General features: G+C 31.9%; 1 protein-coding gene across 1 annotated transcript; it reads right to left on the reverse strand.

Annotated features, from left to right (window-relative positions):
- Window positions 1-1,101: 1,101 nt before the first annotated feature.
- On the reverse strand, window positions 1,102-10,729 carry LOC106711074 (probable cytochrome P450 49a1). Its single transcript, XM_045683413.1, has 13 exons — window positions 10,564-10,729; window positions 7,884-8,002; window positions 7,327-7,494; window positions 4,984-5,149; window positions 4,574-4,663; window positions 4,361-4,477; window positions 4,214-4,290; window positions 3,809-4,004; window positions 3,358-3,505; window positions 2,829-2,992; window positions 2,586-2,664; window positions 1,604-1,804; window positions 1,102-1,257 (listed from the first exon to the last, which is right to left on the reverse strand). Exons 2-13 carry the CDS (start codon window positions 7,981-7,983, stop codon window positions 1,150-1,152), a joined length of 1,614 nt encoding a protein of 537 aa, XP_045539369.1. The 5' UTR covers window positions 7,984-8,002; window positions 10,564-10,729; the 3' UTR covers window positions 1,102-1,149.
- Between the last annotated feature and the right edge of the window lie 3,211 nt (window positions 10,730-13,940).

Genomic DNA, 13,940 nt, shown 5'->3' on the forward strand with positions numbered 1-13,940 from the left:
ATTAAAAGCCATTTTTAAAAAAAGGCGTTAACGCATTAATTAAACTGACACTACTGATAATTTATCTGTTTTAAAATAATCGGAAAATCGGGAAAAAATTAGCAAATGTTGGTGACTAACCAATTACTAGTATAGAAACCAGGCAATGTCTAATAGTTTGAAGATTTAAAAACACTATCGAAAAACAAAATAACCTCACCTGGCAAATCAGGATGCCAACAACTTTAGAGTCTTCCCCACATTTGCTCTACACAGTTCACATTTCACTATTCATAACACATTACAATAGTAAAGTATGCATAGTAAAACTTTGTTAACATCTAGCGTGTCTGAGTTCACATATAAAGTGCTTCACCACACATTTATTTCAAACACTTATTTTATGGTCGCAATATTTACCTGTTTTTGACTTATGAAAAGTCATTTCGTTATTAAACTTGTATAACATTGATTAAACGTATCGTTTCGAACTATGCAATAAATATTTATTCACCATATTTAATTTTTAATAGAATCTGTCAAAATGTTTTGTTTTTTTCTATAACAAATATTTCTCACCAGCCAGATCATTCGTCGGTCAATGACATTAGATACTTATTGAAACTCCTTGCATATATATCTACGTCCACAAGTCCAACAAAGATGATAGATAAATGGATAAAATAAAAACAATTTTCTTTCTGAAGATTTTTAATGAAATTCAATTAAAAGGTACATATCAATATTAACAAAAAATCATTTACATACTCGTAATATGTTTAATGTCAAAGTGTAAAAAGTACCTGTTAACAATATCAATTTTGGCACGATAATAAGAAAATGTTTTCAAATCAAATAAAAAAATTCAAATCGTTTTATAACAATAAAAGATTGTAAAAGCACAGTTGATATCCTTCCAGTTTATATCCTCACCTTGTAAGTGCTTATAACAAAAATTAGTTGTATACTATGTTTATAATATATTGCAATTTTTTGATAGAAAAAACAATAATACTACTATACTACTAATAACTTAAAAATAAATTCTGATAAGTTCTACTTGAACTTCAGAAGGCTTATAAAGTCAGGCAAAGGTTACAAAATTAGAAAAATTTCGTTATACATATATAGAGAGCGCATTCCATTCATTCGTAGTAAAAAGTTTACAATTTATCGGTCAATAAATTTTAACCTTAGTGGTCCATTTGGTGTGTACATAGGATGTATATGATAGTCCAATGGCTCGTGATGATACTCCATCTTAAAAGCTTGCACGATCTGAAAATAATTATAAAATTAAACATTGTCCAGGAATTGGAGATTATATGCATCATGATAAGTAATATTTATACCAGGAATGAAAAAATCGACGGACCGCTTTCTATAAGCGACCTTCGACGGTATTCTTAAAGTTGATCAAAAATCGATCCTGACTTAGAAGAAAACTAATAAAATCATTACAGTTACGGCAGTAATTATTATTGAAGTTAATTTTTTAACATAGCGTTTTCAAAATCATGCTCCAATAGCCTATAAGTAGATATTTTCTCACTGAAATACTCTTATCTAAATAAACTCTCACTTTACCAGAAGAACTTAAATTAGTACTGATAGTTTAATTCACCTTGCAAAGAGCAACGTGCATTTCAAGTTCAGCAAACCGACGACCGAGGCACATTCTCTTGCCGAAGCCGAAGGGTAAAGATGCAAAGGCATGATGTTTGTACGTCGACCTCTGGATCCAACGCTCTGGTCTGAACTCGGAAGCGTCAGAAAAATATTCCTCCGAGTTGCCCATCACATAGTGTTGGAAGATTACTTGAGTCTAAAAATGACATATTTAAAAATATTGATTAATCTGTGCCTTAGTCACGTTACCACATGTAGAGGTAGAAATCAATTGCAACTTTTTCTTTTCAAAAATTTTAGGATTAATACATCAGCATTACCTACATTCAAATAAGAAAAAAAAACAGAAAACTTAATTAAACGATCAATCAAATAAAATCTCTTTGGTACGTGAAAAAAAATAATATATAAAATATACAACCTCCTTGGTTTAATGTGCAGCCATATAAGTTTAAATAGAAAAAATCAAATGAGAATTATGGAATACTGTTGTGAGATAGTTAAGTTAGTGATACATGTGACATTCGATTTTCCCAGTGTTATTGTATTTGTGATATAATTTAATGTAACTAATGCAATAACTTTTACATTCTTATTTAGCAGTTTTATAGTACAAAAGGTTATTTTTTATTAACATACAGATTTTAACTGACTGTGGTTTTAAGGATTAATTTACGAAGTCATCAATTGGTAAGTTATTTTTAATTTTTGTAGTAATCGTAATATTAATTTTAATAACCTACATTATACTATATTTATAACCTACAAATAAAGTGTTAAAGTAAGACGTTTAAATGTAAACAAAAAATAATTTTCCTTTATTACCTAAATTACGATTTTAGATCACAAATTGTCGTCTTCCAAAATAAAAATAGGTTGATTTGAATTCGTACCACTATTAAGTATGATTTATAATTTTGAATGGATTTTACGTAATTTGTGGTATTGATAAAACATACAACATAAATAATACGTACCCCTCTCGGTATGTTGTAACCACAAATAACTGTATCCTTCGTCAATTGTCTACCGTTTCCAATTACAACGGGAAACAATCTGAAAACCAACAGATAAAGTTAAGAATTATAAAAGTTAATATAAGAAGTATTATTAGGATATTCTTAGGAACAATACGAATCAATTAATCTAAATAGACTTGAATAAATTCTGGACGGTGTAAGAAAACACCACAAGAGATGAATTGTTCTACCTGTATTTACCTTAAAACCTCTTTAACACATGCCTTTAAATAAGGCATTTGATTAATATCGCCCGGAGCTAGCGGTCTGCCTTGTAACACTTTTGTGATCTCATCGTGAAGTCTCTCCTGGATATGAGGTCTAGAAGCTAGCTGATACAACGTCGAAGCAACAGCGTTAGACGTCTGAAAATCATACGATTAATTCATAGACAAATATAGACAGTGCTTTAAGTTTAGATTGGTAATTTATTCTTATTAAGTTTTGAAGTAAATAACTTGCTATGTAGTTTCAGTAATTGAATTTCATCAGAGCAACGTCAAACACCATACCGTAATCCACTAGTGTCACTTGAATTGTGCTCACGTTATTTGTAACCATAAATTGAGAATGGTTGACACGTGACAAAGAATGCTTAAGAGATAAATTAAAAAGAATTTCTGATGTTAGCTCAGGTCTGAAAGGAGGGATCACTTAGAACATCTTAGGCTGGCCCGCCTAAGATGGGTACTGTTCATAGATTATACATAAAAATAATATAACTTCGTACCGTATCAATTCCCACGAGGAATAGGTCCAAGGCAGCCACCGCGGCAACCCTAGGCCCCGCAGCCGTCACCAGGTCTTGTAACAAAGATTTGCTGCCGCCGTTCGCCTGGCACTCTTTGAGCGCGCGCTCCACGTGGCTTAGAGTTACACTGAAATTAGATTTAATTATCATTACAATGGGTAGGAATTGTCTCTAATTATAAGTGCAACGTATAACTAAAGAACTGTCTGTAAATGCCTTTTGAAGTTCAATACATTGGGACGGACCTACTGAAAGAGGCATAGATAACTAAAAATCGAAATGTTTTTTTTAATTAAATTATGTCCAAAGTTATGCCCAAAACAAATAATTTAATTCAATACTTGTCGAACAAACAGTACCAAAAAAGATTAGGATAAAAAAAAAAAACAGATTCATCGACCTATTGATATAAAATTGACTAGCTACTTGCCTAAGAATCGTATCTAAAGCAGCGACATATCGCCTAAACATTGCAGTCGGGTAGATCCTCCACCAAGGCGCTCGTAGCTCCAGCTCTCCCACGCTGATGAAAAAGGTATGTACCGCGTCGATAAGACGCTGGCTCTCTGAACCTTCGACTGACTCGAAGCATCCCAATCTAGTGTCTAATGCTATTAGACCTAGAGCTATGGACACAAAAAGTAAAATACCTTCACAGCAAATATTTTTAAAGACAAAATAATGTTTCTGAGAAGATTTTGACAGTAGAAATATAGGATTGTATATTTTGTCGTAAGTTAACTCTATAGAGCGATAAAATGCGAGGGAAGCTAAGGTTAACAGATTGTTAGAATTAAAATATTAGTATGTATTAATATTCGTTTTTATTACTCACATTCTAAGGACCATTTGTGAACTTCATTTAAAAAGTCACCCGGAGTTTCAGATTTCTCGTCTCGTATTTCACGAATTCTATAAAAAAAACTCAAATATCAAAGATCGAGAATATTAAGAAGAGTTTATAATAGAAACAATTATTTACCTATTAACAAAAGCATCAGCGACTTCAGCAACTGGTACTGTGTATTGTGCGGCGCTGCTTGTACTCAATGCCACCTTTGACACTTTTGTTCTAAAAGCCGCCCATGAATCGCCGTGACTGGGAAAATAATAGAAAAAGAAGATCTAAATTTTTAAATCCTTTACAAGAAATTATAAAAGAAAGAAATTGATGAATAAGAAAATAAATACATACACAGCAATAACTCCCGCGCAATCTTTTTCTGCACCGAAGAAATCTTTCCGAAGAGTGTGCTTATAGTAATTCAAAGACGGCATTGATGGTCTGAAAAATTATAGATAATTTAATTTTAACTCTCTTCAACTTCATAACCCCTTCACCTCACTTAAATTAAATTTAGAAACGTGACTGCCATAACTCTTCTCTTTTCCTTCAGCAAAGTCACATATATGTGCATACATTAAATTTGGCTATAATCATTGCTTAGGCGCGTATTTTAATCTTAGAAAATGGCAGTGTTATTATCTATCTAGTTTAATATTTGCTTGATTTTATATCCAATTTGCAAAAGCATATTCTCAGATAAATTTCTAAGAACAAAACATATAAATACACATATCATCACAACCAATATGTTAACGTACCTATGTGGGGCTGAATCTTCTCCTCTGAACACTCTTTCGACTTCCCCAGCATCGAAAACAAACAGCATGTCTGGTCTGCCAAGCAGGCCGGCCATCTTGACGCACTTGCCATATTTCTCGCGTAATGACAAGCATACTTTATCCACGTGCTCCACGGAATAACCACCTGCAAAAACAAAATAAAATAACATACTCATAAAAAAATATGGATATATAGTGAAACATCGTTTATCTACCCTACATCACTTATATACTTTTTATACTATTATTGTACCTTTCTTACTAATTTAGCGATATTAATACAAACCTCTATAATTTCAACGCTGTTATTTCATTCATATCTGTCTTAACAAACAGCTAAGTAACTGTTTTGGTCGTCATTAATACGCGCAGTAGAAATACAGTCGGACGTAATTTAAAAATCTTTAGCTATTATTACTGTAAACACAAACGACTAGAATTCATGTGAAAAGAGCGTAAACGCGCAAATTACTATAACAATAGCACTGAGAGAATTTCAACATTGCCTTTTGTGCAATTCAATTCTTTGATGATAAACGTTTTCCTACGATTCTATTGAAATATTCCATATCTTTGTGACGTTCTTGTGTTTTTATTATTAATATATCAAGGTCAATGTTACTATGATCGTCCACTGCCAAGACACTTCTTCAATAACATCTCCCATTCCTTTTAAACAAAAACAGACGTAACACTGACGGTTAGTGGAAACTCGCGTAATTTAAATGTATATTATACTTACTGTAGTTGTTGAAACAAAATTAAATATTAATCGCGTGAGTGTACATTAAAATAATTGCTATTTCAGTTATTATTTTAATAACCATAACTACATATCTTTTATCGTCTTAACACTCTTGACATTTTAATTTAATTGCACACCCTTTACCTTGTAGTAATCCAGAAAAGTCATTGCATTGCAGAGTACATTTACAGATAGTTAAAAATTATAATACTTAAGCACGTTGGTAATAACATTGAAATTTCCAATGAAAAGAAAATCCTTAGAACCTAAATAAAATTTAAGTAACCTGTTTTCGTACTAAACGTATCATAAATTAAGGTGACCTAATTTCATTGCCTAATATCTCTTTTGTTTTTCAAGAGAAACAAAGGGATAAGAGGTGTTTATGTTATCTATATTGGTGAGGTAGTGTTACAATTTTACACACACAAATATAATCAGAATGTCACCGCATCATACACGCATTGAATTAAAACAACAGCCTTGTCCTAATTTTCTGTATTTTTGTAAGCGTATTCGTTATATTATGAAATAAATTTGTATTCCAGTAGCGGATCACATTAAGTGCTTACGAAATATAAAGCAATGAATTTTATTGATGTTGTATAAACAACGTAAAGTATATGCGAATGTAGAAAACGCCAAGATTGTATGATGATTGTAAAACTGTACCTAATACATAGATTAGGCATTTGTTACTTATTTAATCCTAAATTTAAACATACTAAGTGTACTAAGTAATTGTTATACTAATAAATCTAATCAAAGCTGAAACAAGCACAAGAGCTACAGTTAGGGAACGTACCCATACTACGTGACCCGTTTAGGGGGGGGGGGGGGGGGGGTCTTTAAAATACTACGGTCAGTCACGGGAGGGGGGGGTGGTTCAGCTTTTTGTCACGTAGTCGATTTTAATGAGAGAAATCTCGTATTTTTTCGACCTATATTCGAATATAGCGCGGTGTTTAGCGCTTTGTAAACTCACAGTTGGTGCATGGTGGTGCAGTGGACAACCTGTCTCGCGTGCGACCTCTGCGGATTCTATCCAGGAGGCTACAAGAAGTTTTATGTGTTTTGGAAGTCTTTTGCAGTCTTATGCAATAAAGACGAGTATGAGTCAAATTATTTTTTTTTTCAATTTTTGCCTGTGAAATGATTAAAAATCATAATTATGAATTACTACGTGAAAACTAAAGGGGGAGGGGGGGGTCTTGGCATATACTACGAATGGTCACCGAGGGGAGGGAGGGGTCGAAAAATCTTAAAAAATAGGTCACGTAGTATGGGTATGTTCCCTTACGTTGACACTCTTTAGTTGTTTAAACAACTTCAAAAAGAATCCCCATTTTTCTGTCCTCTTTTGTTCTCGTTTTGTCCGATTGTATTTTGTTTTGTAAGAAAAAAAGGGATCCAAGTTAGAAATATGAAAAACGGAATGTTTGATACTACGGCACCTTTTGGTAGGTCATGGTACAGTCTCCCTCGCTCCGAAATAGCTTTGTTTATTTAACTACTGATGGTTCTAACAAAAGGTGAATTTCACGCTTTCAATAACGAAGTAATTAAAATTTTCTTACCAATATAAGGTACAAAGCGCCACGTGTTGCCGAGTAGTGGCAAAGGTTTGGGGCCAGGCACTTCCTCCCAGGATTTGATTGATGGAGACACGGTATCGAAGACTGAGTCGACCGCTGCATGAGTCGATCGGGCGCGATGACCTTGCACCGGACATTGTATGTTAGTGCCTAGAAAAAAAAGTATAATTTAGAAGAAAAGCGAAACACTACACTGAGAAATATAATCAAAGTGAAAAAAATTGTTTAATTACTAGTAATTCGCCTTTTACATATTTTATTGTAAAAGAGACAAGATAAAAATTCAACAATTAATTTAACAATAATAAAATGTTAACTATGCAAAACCTTTGCGGTCCAACGGTAACTAAATATCTATAGTTACGTAACTTTAATTGTTCATGTCTAACAAAACCCCAGATACCATGGTTCCCTTTCGTTGTCAAATATTCGGCTGTCAAATATTGAAATGTTAAAATCAAACAAAGGCGGTTAACGTTGTTCTGGGGATAAAAGAGAAAAGCATACGAACAAACAAAAATAGTTAACGAAGTACAAACTTATTTCGCTTCTGTCGGCGCGGCATTGTATGGATGTGCTCAACTTTCGCTCACTGATACCGCGTATGCGCCATTTTATCACGCCCAGTCTATTCCGCATCGCTCTACTTGATTATTTCCTGTAATATTCATACACATAAATACTGATTAATTAAACAATTTTAAACGAAACAAACGAAAAGAAAAATGTTGACAATCTTAACATCTTGATAATCAATAGAAGTATTTCAAAATGATTTTAATTGTTCCAAAAATCTTAAATTATGTATTCTGTCCCGAAATAAAATGCTTTAAAATGTATACACAATTACTGAATTACAGTGACACGTATTTATTCGTATTTATTTTTTGATTTGTTTACTTTACTTGTTAGTTTAAAGCGTTTACCAATAGGTCGGTCAACGCTTGATTGATCAACGATGAATACATCTATGGTGTGTGGGTGGGCTCGTGTAATAATTTACTAACGAAAAGAGTTACTACTTATACTGAATTAACACTTATATTGACACATGTTATATCTCTATTTGCAAAGAGAATGTAAGGGATATCAATATTTGCCAAGTAAACGTAACAAGTAAGACTCAAATTAACTGCCGTACTCAAAGTCGTATTTGTTACTTAGCCGTCACTGAGTTCAGCTTTTCTCAATTTCCACAAAGCCCTTCGTGACCACGAAACAACTCTGAACCAGTTAAAAAGAGATCTTTTAAACTGTCAATATGTAGTAAAAATGCCTATCTCAACCTAGACATGAATCATTTTTAATATTTCTCAGCAAGCAATTTTTTTTTTTGACGAAGTGGTCTTCAAAAAAATATTTGTGCGCGTTAGTCGTAACTCAACCGGAATGGTTACGCAAAAGGGAAATACTTGCGTGCGGTCGTAATTTTCATCCACTTAACTCTACTGTTGACTGGAACTAAAAATTACATTGTCGGTAATGAGCCACAAGTTGTATGTTGTTAAAATGTAATTTTTGTACAATCTTTTATTTAAACGTTAATTACAGAGATATCTTGGAAAAGACTTTTGATTTAAAAAAATATATTTCTTAATTAAACAATTCCAATGTAATTTCTTGTGCTGAAAAATGACTGACACGAATAAATGTAACCGTAATCTAACATCCATAGGATGATATAAGTTGATCAATTGTTGACTTTTACAAATAATTAACAAAACAATTTTCTATAACTACTAGTATACATGTATAAACAAAAATTTGAAGCCGTTAGACAAGATTTTATTATCCACGTACAATCACAAACAACTGTGAATGATAGCTATTACCTAACAAAATCATAATTTCTGCAAAATGATCAACAACAGCGTTCCCACTATTTACACGTCTAGGTTAGTGCGATTTTAAATGCACTTAAGATGATAAAATTGTAAAAAAAAAGTATTCCTAACCGGTTCAAACGAACCAAAGTTACATGTCAAGAAAACATTCGTAAAATTCTTTACCTTTTAAAGCAGTTCTCTTGAATTCGTTGAAGCAGGTGTTGATTTTTTATCGATTAAAATCCAATTTAAGTTCTAGAATAACGAAACAGAGATATTAATTTCGCTCTATTGCCCCCACAAAAAGTAGCTGTTAAAAACCTGAACCAAAAAGGTCAACCGTCTTGGAACCAGTTTATTAAATTGTACAAAAGTGATTTAAATATTCACAGATACTGTATATTGTAAAAATCATACCTGACTACTTTATTTACGTCTATACGAAGTTTAAGAATTATGTATGAAAAGTTTATGATGAATGTAAGACAAATAACACGAATAAACCATTTGTCTTCATATAATCTTACTTATTTTACTAATATTATAAATGCAACATTTTGGATTTTTATTAGAAGTTATCTCTCTTGTTCTCGCTGAAATTTTACACAGACGTGAAACATAGTTTGGATGAATACATAGGCTACTAATTTTATTTTATTTTAATTCTGCGCAGTCAGAATCGCGGGCAAAACCTAGTGTTCTATATTTTTCATAAATACTATCGAATTTTTATATACAATAAAATTAAAGGAATGTTGAAAATACTTTTGTAATATATCAACTAATTCACGACATTTCACAATTCTTTAAATAAGGTATTCAGCTATCTACGAGTATGTAACGGGTTATGAAGTAGCCAAATCCAACTAGTTAGTCTGCGTACACTGAAATGTGATGTAAATTTTGAGTGCAACTGTAGTTTCTTGTAAAAAAAGTCTGCACTAGAATTATTAATCGTTTTGTTTGATTACTTAGTAAAGGTCACATTAAATAATAATTAATTTGTAACTTGTTTTAAGAGACTAATTAGCACATTTATTTTACTTAGCAAAGTATTAAGTAAAAATACATCGAAAGACTTTCACGAATCACTTTGATTATAAGAAAAAATCTTCTTTCTTGCAGTCGAATTCAATGGAAATGCGCAATTAACAAAGCAATCTGAACAATTCTACCTTTATATGGCTGTAATCACAATGTCATGAAAAACAGACATGTTTGTGTCATCAATTTGAATGTTTAAATATTATAAAATTAACTTTAAAAACAATAATTGACATGTTAGGCAGTGACATGGATAAATATAATTTCTCATTTTGTTTTCATACGTATTTTTATGTATGAAAATCATATAAAAATGTAAAAACAAAAAATGAAATAAATAGCACCATACCTTGATTAATTATTATAATAACAAAAATTGTCACTTTATTCACAACACTTTTTAACTATTACTAAATAGGTAGTTAAAAGTTTTTTTTCGAAAAAGGTTACGCGCTTTGCTTTACGTTGAGTGATAGCCGCGAACTGACTAAACGTCTGCCTAGCGTCGCGCTACGATAGGAGTTGTTGCGTTTCCACTACCATCCGACACGACAATAAACTGTATCGCTACAAAAAGGTAACTAGTTCTAGTAGACTTAACAAAAACTAGCAAAAAGCGGTACTTTAGAAGGGCTCGCGCAGCTTTCTAATTTGTCATCGTGTGTAAAATATATCTTTTAATCCATAGATTGTTAGTATGCAATATTGTACGTATGATATTGGTTTTTCTAACATATGACAAAAAACTCGAAGTAAATAAAATCTTCTACATTTTTAGTGTTAAAAAAAAATTATGATAGATAACAAACACATTTAGAAATGGCACAATGCCAAATCCGAAATCTGAGTGAGTCACTTAGTAAAGTGTACCACAAAACTATACACGTAGTGGGTTAGTATAATACTCTCTTCGCTTGCTCTCATAAAATAAATATTCTTTCTAATGCGAATAAAAATGCGAACATCAGTTTTCTTTTGTTTTCATACACTTTTAAAGTTTCTAAAAAGAAAAAGTTAACTGTTACAACCAGTATTATAAAATCATGACTTTAAAACAATATTTTCAAAGAAATAGTTGTCAAAACATTGACATGATTCCCTATGTTAATATATTCACTTGACGTGTGATAATGGAACTGAGCACAATTATAATGATACAGATATGTCAAGAACAAACATGCATGGATTGATAGTTAATACACGACACGCGTCACGTTGATTACTTACTTACCTACTCCGCTGGCGCAGCGACCCAAAGTGGGTCTTGACTTCCGACACAAGAGATCACCAGAGTCGTCTGTCCTGTGCCTTCTCCTGCCAGTCCATCGCTTGTAGCTCCAGCAGGTCTAGCTCTATGGCGTCTCGCCAGCGGTATCTGGGCCGACAGATAGGTCGGCGGCCTGTCGGGGTCACGTTGATTGAAATAATAAAAAAAAACACAATTCACGATTCATTGACATTTAGTTAATAAACCAATATTCACAATATATCAATTTCTGCACACCATGTTATATTCCCCATACTTATTTCAAATTCTTACATTATAAATCTTACTAATATTATAAATGCGAATGTTTGGATGGATGGATGGATGTTTATTAGAAGGTATCTCTAGAACGGCTTAATAGATCTCGATGAAATTTGGCATGGTATTAGAACATAGTCTGGAAGAACACACAGGCTACTAATTATTTTTTTAATTGCGCGCGGACGTAGTCACGGGAAAAACTAGTTTTAGTATAACTAAGACTTTGTGGTTTTGAAGGTTAAGAGAGATCGATATTGTTTAAGATGTTTACAGCATTGATTTGTTTTATATCCCTATCCCATTTATTGATATTATTTCCATGCAATCTTTATTTCCTACATCAAGAGTACTTTCACTATAAGTAATTGCGATGTTCGAAAGTAAGACCCAAGAAAGTGTTTGTTATTAAAATTGTCATTATCTAGATCTGACTGCGCATTCCCTTTCACTTCCTTGCTATGCTTCATAATTATTTCGTAGGCATGACAATAGACACTTAATTATTGCGTAAATTGATGGCACTTTACGAAGAACAAAAGCCTTTTAAATATGATAATTTATGAAAAAACAAATGATCTATGTTCATTTGTTGGTTGATAGTTAAAGTTAAATTGTAAAATATTCTTAGAACAAGAGTGTGTAGCAATTAATATTTCTTAACCAATAAATAAAGTAATATGCATGCTTGCAAAATATTGCAAGTAAAACTGCAAGAGTAAATGAAATTGACACAGTAATTCACAAAGATGTTGCCGGAATCACGATCGCTACATAAAAATTCTTACTGCAATAAAAAGTTACACTTGTTTTATGCAGTTTTTGTTTATTGCTCAAAATAACATGTTCATTGCTTACGACGTTGACCTAGTAAATAATGACCAAGTTTAAAGCTTTAATTTAATATTTTACCTAAAATTTAACCTTTTAAAATCAAATTTGTTTATTTAATATTTGTTGATTTAACAGGTTTACAGGTTGAATTTGTCATATGTTGATTATTTTTCAAAGAACATGTGAAGGAAGGTAATAAGTGGGTATATATCTGCAGTCAAAAAATGTTTTGGATTAATCAATAAACGCGTTGATGTCTTTTACATCTGGACCGCAATTTCGTAACTATCTCTTTTTATTTTTTTTCATGTAACTTGAACTTTTGAAAACAATTATGCATTGCCAGTCAGTTTACTTATACGTTTTTTTTAATTCCGCGTGGACAGAATCGCGGGGGATAGCTAGTTTAAAATAAGAACGAAAAATTGAATACGACACGTTAGAAACTTCTAACAATGCAAAGGCGGAACGACCTACAAACCTTGGTATTTCGCCTCGAGACGTAAGTGTAATTAATATAGATTTGTTTTTAAAAGTTAAGGTTTTACAATCACTTTAAGACATAAATTTATGTAAGCTGCTTTAGTCTTGAAGTAGGGTAGTCTGATATGTGATATTTAAAAATAATGTTCGTCATTTGAAGTACATACAAATAAAATATAAATCATCCCAACCATATTATTTGACAATCACAGACAGCAGTATGTTTAATTACTAATGTTACTTACGGCAGTAAAACGTTTACAAATATTAAGGTTGAAGTTATTCATTAACCAATTTTAATTAAATTCGCTCCACTGTGCAACATTATTGCCAAATCCGTTAAACAAGTTGATGTTTTTGCCAATTAGCATTAATTTAAAATTTAAATCATCTGTAGATTTTCTATACCAAACTTAAATTAGTAGACGATACGTGAAAGTCTAAAACAAAAATGTTGTGTTTTAGTTTCGGAAGCGGGTTAACGATCCGCGGATATACGAAATGAATACAAATTAGCTACTCGTATATTAACCACTCTCACTGGCACCGGGATATATTGCCAATATTATTTACATATACAGTTAAAATACACATTATTAATAAAAAAAAAAAAAACAATAGTTTTTTACGCAATCAATTTGCACAAAATATCAGACAGTCTTTTATTTTTGTTGACTCCGGATTTTGTTTTGGTCATGACTATGCAAGACGATGGAAGTTTTTTCTATATTCATGTATAATAAAAATATTTAATTGTATATATCAGCAAATGGTAAAGTTATTTTTTTCTCAGTTAAAAGTTTTAAAATCTGTGACGTAAATTGTTAACGCAACTGAAAGTAAAAGTGTTTAATTTTCAAGTACAATATCTGGTTTACAAATCA

The sequence above is a fragment of the Papilio machaon genome, chromosome 22 (assembly GCF_912999745.1).
Source record: "Papilio machaon chromosome 22, ilPapMach1.1, whole genome shotgun sequence".
NCBI classification, from domain to species: domain Eukaryota; kingdom Metazoa; phylum Arthropoda; class Insecta; order Lepidoptera; family Papilionidae; genus Papilio; species Papilio machaon.

Excerpts from the sequence above, each read along its gene's own strand:
- LOC106711074 (XM_045683413.1), bottom strand. The coding sequence starts at position 7,983 with ATGCGGAATAGACTGGGCGTGATAAAATGGCGCATACGCGGTATCAGT. Across the intron at positions 4,005-4,213 it reads TCACAAATGGTCCTTAGAAT|CTCTAGGTCTAATAGCATTA; the intron begins GTGAGTAATAAA and ends TTGTGTCCATAG. Across the intron at positions 1,258-1,603 it reads TGCACGTTGCTCTTTGCAAG|ATCGTGCAAGCTTTTAAGAT; the intron begins GTGAATTAAACT and ends AATTATTTTCAG.